Here is a 23,048-nt window from a genome sequence, read left to right as displayed (position 1 = left end):
AGTTATCACATATATCCTACTAAATAATTTTTACTGTCATTTAAATAATTTTGATGAGAAAAATTTAAAGTTTTTTTAAAATTTAACATGTAATTCAATTTTGATTTATCAAATTTATCTTTAAATTATACTTTAATATTTTTTAAAATAAATTCGACAAGAAAGTTTTTACGATTTGTTTAAGTTATTAATATGTAATATTAGCAATATGTGGTGTTAGTTTTATATATCTTAATTTTGACAATAACATAAAATATAAGGTTACTTAATACAATATCTAAAAGAGTTTATATATACTTCGTCATTTTCAGATTGTTAGGTGATAAATATTATTTCTTTATCTTGAGACACTTTAATTATGAGTTTTTAATTTTAAGTTGCACTTTTATTTTTGTACTACCCACATCGGTACCACATCAGCTTATCAAGTTGGACCGCTCCCCAACCGATAAGATAAACTGATAAGATCACAATCTTATCAAATCGTAACCAATCTCATTATCACTTATAGGAAAAGCCGTAATCTGCATCAAGGTATGTGCATTATATATATGACACTTACACACCCACAAAGACTAACTTAAGCATTAAAGTCTCTTTTGCATATACAAACCCCATCTTCGAGCAGCCGACATATCAAGCAGAACAGGCTCACCAAACTTGCCCGAAGATCGTAAAGCAGAAGAGGCTTACCGATCTTGCCAGAAGATCGTCTCACCATCGATCACAGGTTAGAACAATTTTAAATACTACTGTGCATGGTAATATTTTATGAAAAGGCTTCAGATATAGTTTTTGTTCATCTTTATTATAGTAATTAATAAAATTAAGTGATGTTGCTAATCATTGAAATAAAATATTGAATTAAATAATAAAAGTAATATAAATTAATTTGTACATACTTCAATCATTAAATTTGTATATTATTTTTATATTTGAATTATCTTTCGGTAAAAATGATTTATAAATTTTTGTAATTATTTGTGTTTTTTTAGTTAAAATATTTAATATTATTTTTTTAAATAATTTGATAAATTAAAAACAAGTTTTGTAAATATTATAATTATCATGTTTTTTTTATAAATAATTAATTTAAAATGTAAAAAATATAAGATAAGTTAATAAATTAAAAAAGATATTAAATTTAGGATTTAGATTTTTAAGGTTTAGTGTTTAATAGATTTTTTATACATTATAATTATGTTTTTAAAGATTTTGTAATTATTGTAGTGATAATTTATTTTTGAAACTGACATATAACAATTTTTGGTTTTAAAATATCGTATTTATTTCAGTCATTTTTTTAAACCGAATCATTTCAAATTTAAACTTTAAAATAATTTAATAAATTTAAAAAATAATTTTTTAGATTTTAAAGTTTAGGGTTTAGTAGATTTGTTTATGTATTATAATTATCTAAACCTATTATAAAAGGTCTATAGGGGTATGTAACTGGTTTCGGTCTTGACTTTTTAATGGACCATTATACTCTTCAGATGTTAAAAAATATTATATAGTCTTTGAATAACTATACATAACTTTCTAATATTATGTCTATGTATAATTATTAAAGACACAAACAATCCCTATAGTTTTCTTAAATATTTTATAATTATTCTAGTCATTTTGTTTTAGTAACTAAAAAAAGGTTTTATGAATATTATAATTATTATGGTAATTTTTTACCTATATTATTTCAAATTTAATTTTTTTTATATAATTTGATAAATTAAAAAAGCATTTAATATTTACGATTTAGAAATTTAAGTTTTAGGATTTATTATATGCTTTATATTAGAATTATGTTTTACAAAGAAGGAACTAAAAATTTCGATAATATTATAGTAATTTTTTTTAACTGACATATAACAAACTTTTTACTTATAAATATAGTAATAAATTTGATGAAAGCTGAAATATTTAAAATTTACAGATAATTTATTAAATTAAAAAAGGTTAAATTTAAAAACAAATGTTACTTAAAAATTAATTAATTAATCTAAATTTGTACACATGGTGTAAAATAAAGAATTTCAAAATACCGATAATTTTTTATTTATCACATGTATCTTTAAATTGAAATATAATAATTTTAAAACAAATTTAACAAAAAATATTTTAGAAATTATTTTTATCTCGTTATCAAATATAACTTTATTTATTATCTAAATTATCGATAATTCAAAATATAGTTGTTGATTTTGTTTTTGAAACTGATATATAACAATTTTTTATTTTAAAATATCATAATTATTTTGGTGAATTTATTTTTGTAACTGAAACAATTCAAATTTAAATTTTAAGATAATTTAATAAATTTTAAAGAAATGTTTATATAGTTATATTTTAGTATATATATATTTTTTTTGTTAGAACTATCTTCTGATGAAAATAATTTAAAATTTTTTAATTTATCTATTGATATTTTGTTGGTAACAAGAAAATGTAAAAGATTTAATTTAAAAATTATAAATGATTTGATAACTAAAAACATGTTTAATGAATATTATAATTGGTATCGTAATTTATTAACTATATTATTTCAGATCTAAATTTTTTTATCTATAATTTGATAAATTAAAAAAAACATTTAAAATTTACGGTATAGAAATTTAAGTTTTAGGGTTTATTGCAGTTTTTATATATTAAAATTATGTTCTATAAAAAATGATTATTTCAAAGGCGCTGATATTCTAGTAATTTTTTTTAACTGACATATAGCAAATTTTTTAAATATTTGTTTTTAGCCCTTGAAGAAATTTTATTTGGTTTTAGTTCCTAAAAAAATAAATTTGGAAAAGTTCAAGGACTAAAAGTGAAATTTGGAAAAAGTTCTGAGACTAAAATTAGTAAAAAAATTGTTTAAGGACTAAAAACAAAAATGGACAAAAGTTTAGAGACTAAACATATGGAGAAGATTGTTACAATGCTTGGAAAGGCTGATTATATAACTTCAGCACAAGAGAAGGAAACTAAGTAATTTTGAAAAGATAAATTCTTTGGGAGAGAGACCATTGGCGGCTCTGCAGTCTTTTTACTGTCCAATCTCTCTTGATATTATGGTTGATCCTGTGGAGACTTCCTCTAGGAAGACATTTGAGAGAAGTGCAATAGAGAAATGGTTTGCTGAAGGGAACACTCACTGTCCCTTGACAAGGTTGCCTCTGGATACTAAAATCCTAAGGCCAAATAAAACTCTTAAACAGTCTATTCAAGAATGGAAGGACAGGAACAAAATAATTACCATTTCTACCATCAAATCCGAACTTGAAAAAAATGAAGATGAGGGAGTGATTTAGTCCCTAGATAAACTTCATGACATATGCTTAGAAAGACACGAGCACCGAGAATGGTTAAAAATGGAGAATTACATCACTGATCTTATTGGACTTCTTAGTTCTAAAAATCGTGAAATAAGGAAGCGAGTTCTGCTCATCCTGTCTATGCTTGCAATGGATAATGCAGAGAACAAGGTACCTTATAAATCCTTCTCATTACTAACTATACACATTTTTAGATAGCTATATGTAAAACTGAAGATACCAACATTGATTTGCATGAAAAAGATGGTGATACTTCATTCTGGCAGGAAGATATTGCTAAAGTGGAGAATGCACTTGGATCTATTGTTCGTTCACTTTCACGTCAAGTTGAGGAACGCAAGTTCGCCTTGGAGTTGCTGTTGGAGTTGTCTAAAAGTAAAACGGTGTGCAGTCTCATAGGAAACATTCAAGGAAGCATACTTCTCCTGGTATCAATGTTTAATAGAGATGATGTTGAAGCAGCCAAAAATGCACACGAGCTGCTGGAGAACCTCTCTTTCCTTGATCAAAATGTTACACCCAATTTAAGAATAATAATAAATATATCAATTTTTATATAATTTTATTCTCTTAATAAATATATTATTTTTAATTGTGATGGTTAAATAATTTACTAGGAATAAATTAAAAAAAATACCATAAAGAATGTTTGAAACAATAAACAGGCGGCCTAAATTGCTAGTCGACAGTTGAAATGGATAAGACAAAAAATTGGCCTTGTTAACCAAGAACCAGTTCTCTTTACTTGTATATATATATTGTATTAAAATGCTAGTATAAAGTCCTCAATCATATCATATTGGAAATTATCTCAATTTAGTGATCCACTAGGTAATAATATTCTATATAGTTCATGAAGTTCACCAACATAAAGAAAGCTCTTTGGGAGGAAATTTTCACAATTAGTCCATATGTCTTCAAACCTACCATCTCTTGGTACCCCAAAACTGGACACTGCTTTTAGACATTTCTTTTTCTGGATTTATAACAATTGGCTATAATTCATGTTACAGAGTAGAGTTGTACCGGTGGAATGTTTAAGACCCTATACAGACCATAGTTGAACTTGGAAAAAAGGGAGTGAAAAATCTGTTGGCTGTTCCAATCAGGTAAATATACTAGTTTTACTTAATCAGTTTATATCATCTCCACCTCCTTTCTTGATCTCTCTCTCTATGTGCACATTGTTAACTTGTACTTAAATCACAGTTTTGTCAGTGAGCAAAAGAATAAAAATTCAGTCTATAATAAACAGGCAGCCTAAATTGTTGGTCGACAGTTGAAATGGATAAGACAAAAAATTGGCCTTGTTAACCAAGAACCAGTTCTCTTTACTTGTAATGTCTGATGCACAGAATCCTCCTAAGAACAAAGATCATTGATCCATAATTTATGTTTAGATTTTTTCATCGGCAAGCTGAATTTTTATCCTGTAATATGTAGACTAAAATATGCTTTTGTTGTTCTCTTAATCAAAATTAGAGTTATACCTTGGTAATTTGCAAAAAAAAATTTCCAATGAAAATTAGCATACATTATCGACGTAAATTTTCAATTTTGATTAGAAAAAAAAACACTAAAAGCACATAAGGTACTACATCAATGTTTTGTCCTTTATTCAGAAACCAGTGTGTTTATTTCTTGAGTCCAATAGAAGAAATACTTGTTTCTTTGTTTGCAGGTCATGATATTCTTTAGTGCACATGGGGTGCCTCTTGCTTATGTGGAAGAGGCTGGTGATCCATACAAGGCTGAGATGGAGGAATGTGGGGATTTGTTCATGGAAGAACTCAAGACAAGAAAGATAACTAATAGCTACACCCTTGCTTATCAGGTAACTACTTTTTGTCGTTTCAGTAATTGATTCTCAATGAGTTCTGATTTTAACAACTATTATATATATATATATATATATATATATATATATATATATATATATATATATATATGTATGTATATGTATATGTATATATCTATTGTATTAAAATGCTAGTATAAAGTCCTCAATGATATCATATTGGAAATTATCTCAATTTAGTGATCCACTAGTTAATAATATTCTATATAGTTCATGAAGTTCACCAACATAAAGAAAGCTCTTTGGGAGGAAATTTTCACAATTAGTCCATATGTCTTCAAACCTACCATCTCTTGGTACCCTAAAACTGGACACTGCTTTTAGACATTTATTTTTCTGGATTTATAACAGTTAGCTATAATTCATGTTACAGAGTAGAGTTGGACCGGTGGAATGGTTAAGACCCTATACAGACCATAGTTGAACTTGGAAAAAAGGGAGTGAAAAGTCTGTTGGCTGTTCCAATCAGGTAAATATACTAGTTTTACTTAATCAGTTTCTATCATCTCCACCTCCTTTCTTGATCTCTCTCTCCATGTGCACATTGTTAACTTGTACTTAAATCACAGTTTTGTCAGTGAGCAAAAGAATAAAAATTCAGTCTACATATTACAGGATAGTCCAGTCCAGATTCATATTTTAGGTCAAATGCATGTAAAATCTTTTGCAAAAAACTAAAACAAACATATTCACCAAGTAAATAAATCATTATTGAGCCAAAAATTATCATATGTAACAATGAAACCAAATTAGCTCTCAAAAACTGAATGGTGATAAACTCATGGAAGTAGCTTTCTACTTTGTTTGAGAAACAACATAGTTGATGGATAAAAGATCAAAATTCTCAATTCCTGAAATAATAATCAACTACACACTTTGGAACAGCAAAAGCATATAAATTCTGCCAATAAAAATATCAAAACAAACAAGCATCAAAAGGGAAAACAATAATCTCACAGAACGCCAAAAATCTTGTTAAAGCACACCCAAATCATGTCATATACAACAATACCGCAGAATCATTCACAGCAACATCAAGCACCATCCATGAATACTCCCAGAATTGAATCCAACGTGAGTGAGATAACTTTTAAAAAAAAGAAGAAGAAGAAGAAGGGAAAAACCAGGAAGCGGAGGGGAAATACCAGGACTGCGTTGCCTAAATCCAGTGCTCAGAAATTCGGTAACGTTCTTCTTCTCGCTCGCTCGCCAAGGGTACGTCCACAAATTCTGTTTTCACTTTATATCTGCATTAAGCGAGAAACATGCATAAAGATAGGAAAAAAAAAAACCGTGAATTTCAGTTAAGTTTTTTATTTACGTGGATTTTACATAAATAAAAAATTAAAAATTAAAACAGAAGGGGATAGTGGGGTCGAGGGGGATGTCGTCAGAGACAAAGGCAACCTTGGAGGAGTCATGGTTGATGGTGGAGAGGAGGGAATAATGGAAGGCGGAGGAGGAGGGGAGGGAGGAGTGGCAAATGGCTGTGGCGAGGGAGTTGAAGAAGTAGGGGGAGGGGTTGAGACGGAGGGGCGAGGGAGAGGTGGGAGACGGACGGAGGGGCGAGGGAGAGGTGGGAGATGGAGGGGAGAGGGAGAGGTTGGAGAAGGACGGAGGGGCGAGGGAGAGGTGGGAGACGGAGGGGAGAGGAAATCGTATAATTATAAAAATATTAATAAAAACTTAAAAATAAATAATATAAAAATTTAAATACAAAATAATTTGTATTTAAAAGGCTGACATGGCATTTGACATGGCATTTAAATGATGTGTACATACACATCAGATACAGTACCAAAACCCCTCATTTATCAGGAGTACAGTAGCAACCCCCAATAAGAAGTGGTACACTATGCTAATACAATGAGAAGTTTATATTAACCATTTATGTCAAAACCACCTACAGCCATTATGAGCAATATATCTAATAGCATGTTACATTTTTCCTGTTCTAGTGTAATGAAATTTCAAGGGAAAAGTTCATTGCTATTGCTTCTTCTGCTGTTCATCACCCTTCATCTTGGGTGTTCTCAAACTTCTGTTTATAATTGTGTCCTTGATATTCAATTTTCTTCTGCATTGACTAGTCCAAATTGTGATTTGTACAATTGGGGAGGGTTTATCAATGGCTGTTGTGGACACTATTTTGGTGATTACCTATATGCTTTGGGGCTGAGGGCAAACCAAACTGGAAAAATATTCTTGAATTCCTCAGAACAGAAAAATTGTTTAGCATCAATAGAAGCTTTTGAGAAAAATTTCACTTGTTATGGGATAGAGAAGCTAACAAGTGGAGGTGGTGGTTGCTCTGATTTCACTGTCACAGACGTTATTAATCAGCTTGGAGACAACTTTAGGAGATTGGATGAAGATTGCATTTCTTTGAACATAAATAGTAGGCCAAATGAAACTTGCACTAAATGTTTGGAAGCATGGGAAGGTATCAGTGAATCAGAAACTACAAGGGGATTGGAATCAGCAAATAATAGTGCTTCTCTTTGTCGGTTTGCTGAACTTGTCTCAGTAACAAGCACAAGAATATATGATAGGGAATCAATTCAGGAAGTTTATAAATGCCTTGGGAAATACACCCTTTCTGCAGGTGAGATCTAAAACTAGAGCTAATTTAATTTTTTACTTTGATTAGCAACTAATGTTGAAAGAGTCCTTTCTCTTTTCAATTCTCCTATTTTACTTTGAGTTTGCTAGTTTCAACTTTTATTCATGAAAAATCACTTCCGAAAAAAATGAGTGATTTTGCATCCTCAATGATAGTTTTTTTTGGTTTAATTCTTTCCTAATAGATTGGCTCCTTTTAGGAATAAAGTGGTATTTTCAATTGTGATTTCGACTTATATCAAGATAGAGATTAAATTTCGACTTAATTTTGGTATCCTCAATGAATTTTGAACTTCAGCTAATCTTTTTTTTTTTTTTTCCTGATACAACAGTTAACCAAGAAGTTAAGGCTAGGGGCAATGCTAATATCAAAACAGGTAGGTACTTATGTTCCGGTTCCTACCTGATATGATTTATGATGATTTTGTTAAAATGTCACAACAATTTTACAAAATTACAAACTTAGTCATGACAATTTTGTTGAAAAACATGAGGGAAACAGGCCTCTGGATTGCCTTTGGCATAACAGGAGTTATAGTTGTGGTGCTTCTTGCGGCACTTACATCATCTGTCACAAGAAAAAGAGCTCCAATCTTACAAGATGGTACTCAAGACAAAGCCTTTGTGAACTTTTATGGTTCTTAACCATCTATTTCTTTATCTTATATGACACCATCGAATTATCCAGAGTCTGATCCAACGTCACTGAAGATAACTTTGAGGGAAGTTTATGTAGCAACAAACAATCTCAGCGTTTCAAATTTCATAGGCCAAGGCATAGCCGGTAAGAACATGCCTCAACTTTTAGAATTGTATTTTCTATTCATCACAATTACAATTGAAAGACCTCTAATATGTAATGTTTCCTACAATCAAGGAAGACTTTGTAGAAGTTATACAAAAAACCACATCTATATTTGACAACACAAACAAATAATACGGAAAATAATATAACCACGTAACCTAGTAGTTAAGGAAGCTAAGTCAAGTTGCAGAATGAAAATATTTAAACACAGATTACATGAAGTACACTCAAAAAAGGAGTCCTATATCAACAAGATGAGACACGATTAATAGATAAAAGCATGTAAAAACATCGAAACCTGGTTCCTATGTATGAAAAAACATTTATTGAAAGATAACAACTCCTTAACTGTATTTCAATACATTGAAAGATTAGTTCTTATATTTCTGTTAGGGAATACCTTGATTTACAAAAAGAAAATAAAAGGCGAGTCCTATCAACTGAAATGATCTTTTTCATTTTCTATTTGGGTTACTGCAGGAAAAGTGTACAAAGGTGTACTCTCCAACAATCAATCTGTTGCAGTGAAGCATATCACCAATGAAGGTTACATGGAGACATTTGTAAGAGAAGTGAGAAGCCTTTCCCATGTAAGACATCAAAATCTAGTAGCTTTGTTGGGATACTGTGAAAGTGAAGCTGAATGCTTCCTAGTGTATGAGCTATGCCACAAAGGAAGCCTCTCAGAGTGGCTATTTGGTACATTTTACCCCCATCTTTTATCCATTCAATATTTCCTAAGCATCTTTTAGTAAAAGTTCTTGAACACAAAATTAATTCAACAGGCACTGGTAAAGTTCTCTCATGGATTCAAAGACTAGAGATTGCCATTGATAGTGCAAGAGGTCTTGAGTTTCTACACACCTACCCAGTTGGCTGCATAGTTCACCGTGACATAAAGGTATAATCTTTATCTTTCTACTATTCAGTTTTGAGTAAATACTCACTTTGGTCCTTGAATTTGGAAGAGCATCTCATTTTGATCCTTGAAATTAAGAAATTCTCAAATATGTCTCTAAAATGTCAAATAAATCCTTAAATTTAACTATTTATTGTCACTTTAGTCCTTGATTATACATCAATATTGTCATTTAAGTTACACATTATTTTGAATTTTGGACTTTCAAGGATCAAAATGGTGTTTACTCATTCAGTTTCGTTCTCTTATCTCATAAGGGAGGGTTTATCAATGGCTGTTGTGGACAATATTTTGGTGATTACCTATATGCTTTGGGGCTGAGGGCAAACCAAACTGGAAAAATATTCTTGAATTCCTCAGAACAGAAAAATTGTTTAGCATCAATAGAAGCTTTTGAGAAAAATTTCACTTGTTATGGGATAGAGAAGCTAACAAGTGGAGGTGGTGGTTGCTCTGATTTCACTGTCACAGATGTTATTAATCAGCTTGGAGACAACTTTAGGAGATTGGATGAAGATTGCATTTCTTTGAACATAAATAGTAGGCCAAATGAAACTTGCATAAAAAAAGAACACTAAGAAAAGAAAAATTAAATATATACAGTGATGCAAGCATAAAATTCACATGAGTGATTTAGTAATTTAAATTCAAGCTTCTGTGTGAGTTTAATACAAGTTGTTTGAACACTAGAACTAGAAGCATGCGACTTTAGGATATACTATTCAGGGAAAGAATCAAGTAGATGGAAGACAAGATAAAGTGATTTGGATCATCTATTTGAAGGGCTATATGACAATGAAGAATGAAATTTATTGTCCTCCAATTGCATGCAAGTTAAATTCGTCCTATAATGGCAAATTTGGACCAATCTTTAGAAATGGATGACCAATGTGACATGACATATATCTTTTGAGGACCAATTTGGACATCCACTCTCAAGAATATAATGGTAGTTTCAATTCTTTTTTCTGTATACCACATATCAGGGATTTCCATAGAATATAACGCAGGCCCGCATTCAAATTATTATAGCAAAACTCAGATTATCTACTTGAGACAGATCAAAGGATTTCTGAATTGCTTTGGGAAATCCTCAGCACTATTAATTACATACACATGATTTACAATCTCTAATATTAGAAAAGCAGGAAAATAAAGAAACTAGGAAAACAATACAAGTTAAACCCTGATTATTTAAAAAAAAAATAAACAAACACCCAATATGCAGCCACTGAATAGGAAATGTTCTGCTTAAATAGGAGACACTTTCCAACAGATTCAATTAGTGAATCTTTTCTTTAATATTGGAGTCAAAACATTTGAGCCCATGGTTTAAAACTTAAATGAGAAATCAATTTGCATAACTTGGAGAAAGTATAAAACGTTTGTGACTAGTTGGTCAAAACAGATGCCATTGACTATAAAAAACAAATTAAAAAAGAAGGTGTTTTCAAACACAGATCAGAAGGGAAAAGTCATGATCAGTACAACAAGCCTATGTTGAAAGGAGAAATTTTAGACCAAGAGGCTTCAGGATCCCCAAAAAAAGGTGTTTTTCAACATACAACAATAAAAGCTAACCTTTGAAGGCCCAGCTGCATGGAGAAACCTACAGGCCTCTCGACCGTGTCCTTCAGATTGAATCCTATAATAAGTATGAAATTTGAATACTTAGAAGGCAAAACAGACATATTGTGGAGATGCACAAACAGAATGAATATGCACTAATCTGGCAGTAATATTGCTGATAACATAAAGAAAAATGAAAACTACAGAACTCAAAATACATTTGTTTGATGTACTACAGAACAGACTAATTTGTCAGTGGATGTTGGCTCTAAACCTAATTAGCTCCACAAATGAAAAACTACAAAAATATATTTCCAAGGAACCAACAAATGTACTCCCGGAATTGAATCCAACGTGAGTGAGATAACCGAAAAAAAAAAAAAGAAGGGAAAAACCAGGAAGCGGAGGGGAAAAACCAGGACCAAGTTGCCTAAATCCAGTACTCAGAAATCCAATAACGTTCTTGTTCTTGCTCGCTCGCCAAGGGTACGTCCACAAATTCTGTTTTCACTTTCCCGTATATCTGCACGAAGTGAGAAACATGCATAAAGATAGGGGAAAAAATCGTGAATTTCAGTTAAGTTTTTTATTTACGTGGATTTTACATAAATAAAAAATTAAAAATGAAAACAGAAGGGGAAAGTGGGGTCGAGGGGGATGTCGTCTAACCTTGGAGGAGTCATGGTCGACGGTGGAGAGGAGGGAATAGTGGATGGCGGAGGAGGAGGGGAGGGAGGAGTGGCAAATGGCTGTGGCGAGGGAGTTCAAGAAGTAGGGAGAGGGGTTGAGGCGGAGGGGAGGGGAGTGGGAGACGGAGGGGCGAGGGAGAGGTGGGAGACGGAGGGGAGAGGGAGAGGTGGGAGACGGAGAGGTGGGAGACGGTCGGAGGGGCGAGGGAGAGATGGGAGACGGAGGGCAGAGGAGATCGTATAATTATAAAAATATTAATAAAAAAAAATAATGTAAAAATTTAAATACAAAATATTACCTTCTTCCTATGCCGCAGACGGTGGCGGTCGCGTAGGTGACGGCGATGGTGGAGGCGGAGCCGAGGGCGGTGACGGCGGTTATGAGGAGAATGGCGGAGAGGGAGAAGAGGAGAGTGAAGGTTGGTGTCATTGGTGGGACGGTGAAGGTTTCTTCTTCTTCTTCATTGAGAGGGAAAATTGTTACGAAAGAAAGGAACTACCGAGAGAAAATCTCGTAAGGAAATCAATGCATACATTTAACATTAACAATAAAATTTCATATAACTGACGTGGATGGAGATTTTAAATAATTAAAAAAATTATAAATAATTTAGATTTACACGTAAGTGACACGTCATCGATACGTCATCGACAGTACCGGTACCCCTCATTTACCAGGGGTACAGTAGCAACTCCCTTTAATTTATTAAACTATCTTTGTTAAACCTAATTATTTACCATTTTGATCATTTGTGACAGATGTCTGTATAAAGAGTGATATCATTCCTTATCTCTTAAGTGTTTGTTTGTTGGTCTAACGATTCATGTAGTGATTTAACTCAATGTTAAACTGTGTCCATATGCATATTTTAACATGTAAAAATGGTTATCCCAAATTCCCAATTAAATTAATCAACTAGAGGTTCATACAAAGTGACCCACTTTGGTAAAAAGGTACTCCTGGTGATCTAAGCAATCCCGAGGGTTCAAAAACATAAAGAATAAACATTAAAAAAGATAAATATACCTAAACTAACAGTGAGGTTTATGGACCACATGAGATTCAAAAGCCACCAAAACCACCATATAATAATCCACTAGATTAGTCCCTAGAAGTTAGGGACTTTAGATTTTAAAATGCTTTGGAAAATTTTTAATGGTAAGGAAATTGAGTCGATGCATTTCAATTCTATCAGTTACAAAAACAACTTATTTACATAACTATTTGTAAAATTAAAATGTCCATGCGGTTAATAAACCGTTTACAAATCATTAATTTAACACAATATTCTTTATTTTCTCCTCTTATCATAGGACCTAATTATATATATATATATATTAAAAAATAAACTCAGTTACATTGTATAGTTTTAGGATCTATTTAAAAAATTCCAATAGGGTTTTGGGCATAAATGTGTTATCTTTATATAAAACTTGGTAATAAAAAACATGCACGGTAATTCATGCACTTTGATTTTTTTTTTTTTATATATGTTTTTTTCTTAAACGATTCATTGAATCATCCTACATATATAAAACAAATTATATATAAAAGATCAACTGATATTTAAGGAAGGGATTATGTTTTTAATAAAGTTGTTAAAATGAGTTGCTGGATATGGACCAGCACACTAGGTCAAAGTTTGAAAAATAGGTAACGTCAAATTTCATATAGTTCACAAGTTTTTTGTTTTTTTTTTGGTATAGTTTGACAAGTTGAATCAAATTATTTATTTTTCATTACATAATTTATATTTTTTTTACAAGAAACAAATAAAGAAATATATTGGTCAAATAAGCCTAATAACTTTTCAACTAACATTTTCATAGTTTAGACTCACTTATTGATCATTAGGCTAAATTAACCTTATTTTTTCAAACCTCAAAATATAGAGTCCAATATAACTTACTTCTCCTACCAAGTCATCAAAGTAGACCAATTTCAAAAAGTAGTTTTTTAAAAGGTCATAATTTTCATATTTTATTTATTTAATTGTAACACTATGTTATTTGTCTATTAATTATATGATTAGATTGTTGAGTTATTGTTATTACCGTGTTTCAGAACTCTAAGGGTTAACATACTCTGAAAAATAAATTGTCTTTGAGATAGTTTGAATCAAAGTTAAGTTAATTGGTTCAACTTAAGGAATAATTAGAGAAAAAATTTAAATTTTTAAAAATTCGTGTTTTAAGAAAAATTAGAGAAAAGGTCTTTGGAGCCTGAAGTTTACTTCTCTCTCTTTTCTACTGAAAAGTTTACTTCTCTCTCTTTTCTACTGAAAACTCCTTTCTTCTTCTTCTTCTCCTTGGTTGATCGACTAGAGGTATTCTTCTTCTCCTCGGTTGATCGACTAGAGGTAAGGAAAGCTTGTGATTTATATTTTGCTTGAGTAGTATTGCATGTTTGCTATTGAGTTCTTCCATTAATGACTGTTTTAGATTGAAAAATTGGACAAAGATGATGATAGTTGTTGAGTTTTGGTGCTTGGAGGTGCTTGTGGGTGAAATCATGGTTCTTAGAATGTGATGATTGCATGTTATGTTTTGAGTTGATTTCAATCTATTAATAATGTTTGAATGTTGAATTCTATGTTGCATGTTGGTTATTTGCTAAATTTCAGGCGGTTAAGCATGACTCTATTTAGAGGTTCTTGACTTTGATGACGTCGAGTGCATGATTGGCAACACTGTGCATAAAGAGAGAGGATTGTCTCTAACTTGGTCATGTTGAACAAGAGTTTGAATGACGTCAAACGTAAGGAGGGACAATCATCTGTACCTAAGTTAGTGTTGGGAGTCAATAGTGACTTTGGACGTAAGTCAAGTAGAGGCCTTTTACCTAATTGGAGTCAAGTGTGGAGATTTGTCACACTAGGCATGAAAGACTTAGAGGTTTTCTATCTCATCCACGTCAGGCATGAGTATATTGGCATCAGGCATGTGCAAGACAAAAAACTCTTGTCTCAATAACATCAAGCGTGAGTTGTGTGATAAACATGATGTTTTAAGTTGATTGGTAGTTGAAAGATGATAATTAAATTATATGACGATAACTCATTATCCATTAAATTTAGTTCCTCAAATTTAAAATTTCTTTTTTTTAAGTGATAGATTGAAATAGTTATGCAATATCAATTGAATTTAATGTGATATTTTTACTAAAAAGGACACTAGTCGGTAGATTCTATATGACATCATTTGACATATTTTCTAACAAAATTGAAGTATAAAAACTAAAACAAGATTTTTAAAAATTACTGGGGCTAAAAACATTTACCTTAGATTATGTTTTGAGTGAAACAAATTCTCAATTAATAATATTTTTTTGTGTTGATTGTCACAATAATCATGTTTTTAATCTCTTAAATTTAAGATAAATTTATTTTTATCCTTTAAATTTGATTTTTTTAGTTCTAAAATCTTTTTAAAAAGTATTTTAATTTTTCAAGACCACTTGCAACATTAGTAATAGAGGCAAATTAAATCAACTCATTCATCCTCTAAATACAAATTATCATAAACGAATAGGTAGAATTATCAATACCACCACTATCAATCCAAACGCAAGCCTAAACACTTACCTTCTTACCTGCACAGAAAACAAAAGCCACTCCCTTTCACCAAACACCACCCTCCATCACCTTTCATGACTCATCATCAGATTTTGATGATAAACTCATCTTTTTTCATCTCTCTCGACCTCAACCCATTCCATCTCACAACCAAAAACCACAATAGAAGCTCCACAACTACCTAAGTCCAAAACATGATGTCTCATGCATGGGATTTAGTACTTAAGACAAAGCATCAAGAGAAGGTGAGTCTAAAAATCACTCAACATCTTTTTACAAGAAGAGAAGAAGCAACAAAAATAGCTTGAGTTGGCTATCGAAGAGGAATGACTGCTACAGGATGTTCTTCAAGCCTCTATCACTAAAGACGTTGAAAGCAACATGAGTTGGAGCTGGAGCAAATGCTGAGAGATTTTCCAACTGAGGGATACAAAATTGTCTTTGTATCAAAGTCATTCTTCAAGGTGATGTATGAATTTCAACACTCTAGAATAGCGAGAAAAATTCAACATCCTCTCACTTGGATGACTTTTGTAGCCATGTATCCCGACTCCTCTCTTCCTCTGATTCTATGATCAACATAGACAAGAGCGACTATTATTCAAAATGTTGCTGAAGAAATCATTGTACAACTTTCAACACTCTGTCAAGTCCAACTAATTCCACCAAAATCCCATACACTATCTATTAAAACTATTATTCCTTTTGGAACAAGCTATGGAAAGTGCAAGTATTGAAGAAGTCTCGTTGCCTAAAAAAGAGGCTACTAGAACAACCAATGAAATTGTACCACCTTCTACTGACTCTAGTGAAATCGAGGCTAAATAATTGAATATGGCTACATTACTAGTGGAGCCATACTCAAGACATCCAAAGAACTATGCTTGGACACCAAGTGGGCCATTGAAGCAATGAGCTTTGCTTCTTATGATTTGGAGCAATTAATGGAAGTGCGCACAAATGAAGAAGATAGTCCTAGTGTTGTGACTTATAATTTCTACTCCTCTAAGATAAAATTCATAAATTATAAAGCAAAGTTGCTAATTTTACTTCTGAATTTGTTGACAACCCTCTAGTCCTAGTAAGCCAACAATCTTTATCTTAAGAAAACTTCAAATTGTTTGTAAGAGATTTATTCTAAAAACAAAGCATAAATGAACAGAAGCGAATTAATAAATTAATTCAATTAAAAATTAAGAAAATAACTTGATCATGCAAATTTAAGAATTTAATTATTTGAGTTTTGTTAATCAAAAGTATTTTGATCACTCACTTTTAATTAAATAAGATAAGAATTGAAAAATACTAAAATAATATGATAACAAACACAAATAATTCATGAATTCATCATTTGCAGTTCACTAGGAATAATTATATCACAATCCTAGAAAGAGGAACTAGCTAAACATACTACTTGAACCTATTAAACATAGGAAAAGAAAATTGTGATAAGAAGAATCCTTCTCTAAGGATTTGGATTTTAACCTTTTACAAAATTTCAATAACAAATACAAGAGAGAAATATAGAAGAAACTAAAGATAAAAACTGGATAAAAGTGAAAACAATGTGGTTTGAACATCCCTATTTATAGTAAAAAACCAAATGTGAATTTTTAAGCACATCCATGCATCTAGGCATGCTTCATTAAGACAAAAAGCACGAGCGTGCTTATGAATGTCCATGCTTCACAGCATGAGCGTGCTTCATTAGTGACAAGGGTGTGCTTGTCATCCACAGGTGCTCTAAGGGAAACACGACTATGAATATTGGTAAACATGATTGTGCTTTGTAACATGGTTGTGCATTTGGGCATGTTTGATAATAAAATCATTTTTGTTTATGTTATTCCTTAACAAATCGAAAGAATAAAAAAAAATTCTGATACTTGAACTTCAAAAGGAATGGAGATATGCTTTTCGTCCAAAAAAGGACAAACAAATCTCTCAAAGTGTGCATAGTCTAAGATAAAGTCATTTTTGATTGTCACACACAATAGTTCTTTCTGTTTTGTACCTTAAAGGTGATAAATAATTTTCTTGATCATATAAGAAATGATAATTTGGTGAAATGCTTTTAATGTTCGCAATTAATGCATCAACAAACATTTCTTTCTACAAGAAAGGAAGACGAAAAAAGAAAAAACAAGCCCTGAGAGAAACTCAAGGATTTGCAATGGTCATCTTTATGAAACACCTATATAAAAAAGCTTGCAGACTCAAAAAGAAAAGAAAACAACAATTGTAAAAACTTCATCCATTCTTTCTATAAGATTTTTGTACTTATTTTGGTTGTATCATGTCTTGAAAGTAAGACGAAACAACAAGTAGTTTTGTAACTTTAATTTTGTATTGTTGCTTGAAACTTGAAGAGGTTTTATTGTAAAGAATACTTGGTTGTTGAAAGCTAAAGAGGTTTTATTGTAAAAAAATATTTGATTGTTAAAGCTCGGAGAGACTTCGTTATTCAAAGAATATTTGGGTAATTGCTTGAAAAAGCAAGTCAAAGAATACTTAGATCGAGTTAGTAGTGACTTGTAAAAGAATACTTATATCTTTGAAAAAGATAGTAAAACTTGATTGGGTTGATCAAGAACTGAAAGTAGTCTCAGGAATTGAGACAAATCGGTATATAAATAGCTTGTGTTCTTTGCACTTATCTACTTATCTACACTTTTCCAGTCATGCTACTACTCCACTATTTCAAAAAGGTGTTGAGTTTTTTTTTTTATTGATATTATTCAATCTCTTTCAAGTGTCTTTTTTTCTCTCTCCAAAATTTGTTTTGATGTCTATAAAATATTATTATTTTTTCAATTTTAACCCTTGATGTTATTTTTTTAGTCCTTATAAATGTAAAGTTTTGATAAGATTCCTATAATCTTTGATTTTACGATTTTAGTCATTGATTTTCTCCAATAGATGTTTGTTGTGTGACACCCTCTACCTCAACGTTAATACACAATAAATGTAAACAATAATTTCTTTTTCTTTTTGAGTAAATAAAATCTTTCATAGTTTAATAACATCTTTCATGTATAAAACAATTGTTTCAAATCTCATAAGGTAGAAGATTCACATTCGTAACTCATCAATCATAAAAAGTCAACATATAAGTATCAAAACTTAAAAAGTCATATAAAAGAAAATATAAACTTAATTCCAGCAAAGGTGGCAGTGCCTCCTAGTTAGGAATTAATTTATATTTTCCAAATCATGTTATAAAAATTAAACAAAGATATTCATTCTGGTCTTTTATCAAGAACGTTCAAAATTACAAAGGAAGACAAAATTAAAGCTTTTAAAATAATAACATGTTAAAATAAGCCTAGCTATGCCCGATGTCACATCCTATCAGAGCATGCCCAACTGAAGCCTTAAGCCTCATTACCAACATCCTCATGATGTTGATCACCTGCAACATAATTTAAACATATACAAGAACAACAAGGGAGTGAGAAACATCTCACTCAGTTTCAGGTGCAGAAATAAAGGTTAGATAGCACCCACACACACACAACAAATATAAGTCACATATAAACAATACACATACATCATCAATATCACATATATACTCATTTATCATGCAATGATGTCATGAACTTGACTCATAAATGCATGCATGTGGCTCCATAAGGAAGTTTCACATATCATCACTGGTGACCCAAAGGTACACCTGGTTACCTCACTGGTGACCCTAAGGTACACCTTGTTAGCAAGTTACATCACCGGTGACCCTAAGGTACACCTCGTTAGCAAGTTACATCACCGGTGACCCTAAGGTACACCTCGTTAGCAAGTTACATCGCCGGTGACCCTAAGGTACACCTCGTTAGCATCGATGGTATGCGGCCTCAGCGGCACACCTGGAGTAATATATGCATATGATGCATGACATATATTCATTATTTCATGAACTCAACATTTAACTTAGTACAAGGTTTCATCAAGTATATCATGTCATTATTTTTCATATTCTTATTATCACAACTTGTCTCAATAGTCCATTTTTAGGTCTCATAGTCCATTCTTAGGTCTCATGTCATTTGTTCATATTTCCATGGTCATGTCATAAATACTCCTCATAAGGTCCGCATAGGTATTCACAGAGATTCAGAGAGCATTCTTATTCATATTAAAACTCATTTATTATTAACATTAATTTCATATTCATTTATTACTTCAACAAAGAAAAAGGTAGAGTAAATAGAAAATCAAACAGAACAACGGCACCTTCAACAAAGAGCAAAGTAGAGTAAATAGAAAATCAAACAGAACAACGGCACCTTCAACAAAGAGCAAAGTAGAGTAAATAGAAAATCCAACAGAGCAACGGCAAGGGATTGGGGGCCAATCCGACAAACAAACTATCCAACAATTATCCCCACACCCCTGAGCGAGGTTTCTCACTCCCCCCTTACCTGGATAAGCAGGAGCTGGAACTTGGGCAGGGCCTCCTCCTCTGGATTCTCTCTTTCTTCCCTCTCTTTCTTTCTTTCTTTCTTTCTCTCTCTCTCTCCCTCTCTCTCTCCTCTTTCTCTTTCTAAGATTTCACCTTCTCACTCAGTATATAATTTTTCACCCCTCAGCCTCCTATTTATAGGCAAACTGGTGTACCCGAAACGGCCCGTACTGAATTCGGAACGGCCCGTTCCAGATCCTTCGAATTTGTGCAAATTTCTCAACTGGAACGGTCCGTTCCAAAATCGGAACGGCCTGTTCCAAAACCAGCAGAACGACCCGTTCTATTTTCAGAACGGCCCGTTCTCCTTTCCAGAACGGCCCGCTCCAGGACCGTTCTGGGTCTTTAAAAACAAGCATATTCCCTCTTTTGGAACGGCCCGTTCTGCATTTGGAACGGCCCGTTTCGACACCCAGAAATACCCTTATTCCTTTATTAAAATTACGAAAATTCCATCAATAATTAAGAAAATGCCATCTTTTTAAAAAAACTGGGTGTTACAATTCTCCCCTTCTTTTAGAAATTTCGTCCCTGAAATTTTTGTAATGGAAGACTCTTTGCTTCTTAACTTCTAATTCTTATGCAACTTCACTATCTTATCGATATACAACTCTATCAATTTCATCCAAGGATTTCTAAGGATAAGACAAGCAAATTTGGTAAGCCTATCCACTAAAACACAATTAGAATCAATCTCTTAAACGTCTCAGACAAACCTACAATTAAAGTCTATCCATTCACCATCTCACTTCCAAAATGAGAAGTCTAATTGCTACAAAATTTCTAAAGACTTCTTGCATACTAAACACGAGTATATGATTTCTTTTCTCTTCACCTTAGGTCACTACACTTCCGCTGCGCTACTCTGATACGTCTTAGTAGCTCCTAAATAAAAGAGTACTCTTATGTCCTTTCTCTAAAATCATCTTTCTTAATTCAAGATTACTAAGCATCCAAATTTATTCTCAAAACAACATCAATTTCTATTTAGAAAAGGTTACTCATACTCCTACTAATCTTTTCCACTTGATTTACTAGGAAAGGCTCTAACCCCTGAGCTTCTTTAATCTCATCACTAATTTACTAATTACTTTCAATCATAATCAATTCAATGCTCCTAAGGGTAATCTCACACATCCAGCATAAGTCTCTAAATTCTTCAATCAAATCCAATCCTTAAATAATCAAAAATAATATATCAGTGATCATCATAATCAAGGCATCTGTCACAATATTGGTTTAACTTTTGTGAGCCTTTCCACAACCTTTCCAAAGATCAAACACTTAAGCATAAGTTCACTAGGTACACATACCAGATCTCTAATTTCACCATTCCATCTACATCCAAGTCAAACTCTTATCCATCACCTTATCCTATAGTCTCATATCTTATTCAAGTCATACCTAGTTTCACACTACTAGGAGTAATCTCATAAGTCAAACTTAAATTCCTAATTTGAGTCCAAAGATCCATTTCTCTAATCATAAAGGAAGATAAATATCAAGGTTTCCTACTCAAAACATCGGTTACCATAATGGCTTTGGCCAAATAACCAATAAGATCAAAATCTTATTTCTTAAGGAATTCCAACTATCTCTTTTGGTCAATAGATATTTAAAGCTCTTTTGATCACTAAATACCTTAAGCTTAGAATCATATAGGTAATGTCTCCAAATCTAGTATAAATATTAAAACCGCTAACTCAAGGTCATGGGTAAGGTAATTCCTCTCATAAATTTTTAATTGCCTAGAATCATAAGCCACTACCATTCCTCTTACATCTACAATGCATCCAAATTCATCTTATAAGTATTACTATATACACAAAAGGCTTACTAAAATCCAATAATATTAACGCTATTCATTCTTGCCTTTAAGAGTTGAAACTACTCTCATACTTACTATCACACATAAAGGCAATACTCCTCCTAATAAATGTAGTTAAGGGCAATGCTATCTTAAAAATTCCTTCAATAAATCGCCAACAATAATAATAAGATAACCTCCTAAAACCTTTATCCTCGCTAACTTGCTTAAATATCTCTCCACTTAAACACAACTTCTACTTAAGACAGATCCATGTTTACCTCAACTGAAATTTACAGGAACTAGAAAACTTATCTCATATAATAAAAGAATAATAATAAAATAAAATAAAATAGTAATACTTAGATAACTTAACATACAACCGTCTTGAATATATCTTCACCTTCAACTACAATATGATCATATCACACCCTAAGATCAATCTCACTAACCATACAACATTCACCATTTGATCCCTAAGGTCATCTATCCACATATCAACGTACATGTATATTAAATCATATTAGAATACCTACTTAAAACCTTCATATATACCATCCATAAGCATGTACATGAACAACCTTTACCACATAGCATCATACAACCTTAAACAACCTCTCAATCCACATGAAAACACCCCAAAACATCTTAACAAAGTCCATTCTTATCCTTGCATTGCTTACTAACCGAAAACATTATTACAGCCTACCTCTTCTTTCAACAACTATCAAAGAAAATAACACATAGAGAGTTGTACTCATTCACGTGATCTCAACCTATCACCAAAAAAAAACTAAGTGATTAAGCTACAACTCTTAGGGAGACATGAGATTTTAAAAGGATCATCTTCTTAGCTAAAAATTCAAAAATCACCACAGATATATTCAACGCTTACAATTAGACCTTTGCTCACCAAAGTAGCTATAACTGGAGTGCAAACATCCATTACACAATAACGCATCAACATCTAGGCCACAAAATACCTCAATCCTTCCAAACTTACTCCTTTCCACCTCAAATTCGTATCAAAGTTTCCCACTACAAACCAAACAACGCACATATTCAGTACAAAAGGCTTAGAAAATAAAATTCACATGCAACCATCAAACTCTAGAAATCATCAACACTTCAATCTCTCCTTAATAATACCAAAACTCCAATTCTCAACATATATCATCCTTGGATTCAATCGCTACAACTATAGCTTTCAAAAAATTTCACCAATCGTAAACTCTTAATACACTTGAAAAAAAATCAATGTCTTACTCAAATCTAAGGCCTCAATAGTTCCTATAATATTAGCATAATATCTCGTCTACTACTCACACATATGCTTGCAACACAAGTGATACCACTCAGCCACTACTTCTTACATAAGCAAGAAGTATCAAACAAATAAGCAATCATAAGAATGAAGAAGAG

General features: G+C 32.0%; 1 protein-coding gene and 1 long non-coding RNA gene across 4 annotated transcripts; one reads left to right on the top strand and one right to left on the bottom strand.

Moving 5' to 3' along the window:
* Positions 1 to 3,267: 3,267 nt before the first annotated feature.
* LOC145956950 (uncharacterized) lies at positions 3,268 to 12,379 on the bottom strand. Of its 3 annotated transcripts, none has more exons than XR_014433368.1 (5): positions 12,085 to 12,379; positions 11,492 to 11,619; positions 11,109 to 11,172; positions 6,327 to 6,428; positions 3,268 to 3,823 (listed from the first exon to the last, which is right to left on the bottom strand). It is a non-coding gene; the product is annotated as an uncharacterized LOC145956950 (long non-coding RNA). The 3 variants fall into 3 exon arrangements; XR_014433367.1 differs by lacking the exon at positions 12,085 to 12,379 and adding an exon at positions 11,766 to 12,020; XR_014433369.1 differs by lacking the exon at positions 12,085 to 12,379 and adding an exon at positions 11,766 to 12,020 and having other exon boundaries at positions 11,519 to 11,619.
* Positions 8,148 to 9,660, top strand: LOC145956949 (putative serine/threonine-protein kinase PBL22). The gene is made up of 4 exons (XM_083072978.1): positions 8,148 to 8,407; positions 8,492 to 8,587; positions 9,089 to 9,307; positions 9,394 to 9,660. Exons 1-4 carry the CDS (start codon positions 8,191 to 8,193, stop codon positions 9,513 to 9,515), a joined length of 654 nt encoding a protein of 217 aa, XP_082929104.1. The 5' UTR covers positions 8,148 to 8,190; the 3' UTR covers positions 9,516 to 9,660.
* Positions 12,380 to 23,048: the final 10,669 nt, after the last annotated feature.

Source organism: Cajanus cajan, chromosome 4, assembly GCF_000230855.2.
Source record: "Cajanus cajan strain Asha chromosome 4, NIPB_CcT2T_4, whole genome shotgun sequence".
Classification (NCBI taxonomy): Eukaryota; Viridiplantae; Streptophyta; class Magnoliopsida; order Fabales; family Fabaceae; genus Cajanus; species Cajanus cajan.
The sequence above is the reverse complement of the archived record's forward strand: the minus strand, read 5'-3'. Positions and strand labels throughout refer to the sequence as shown.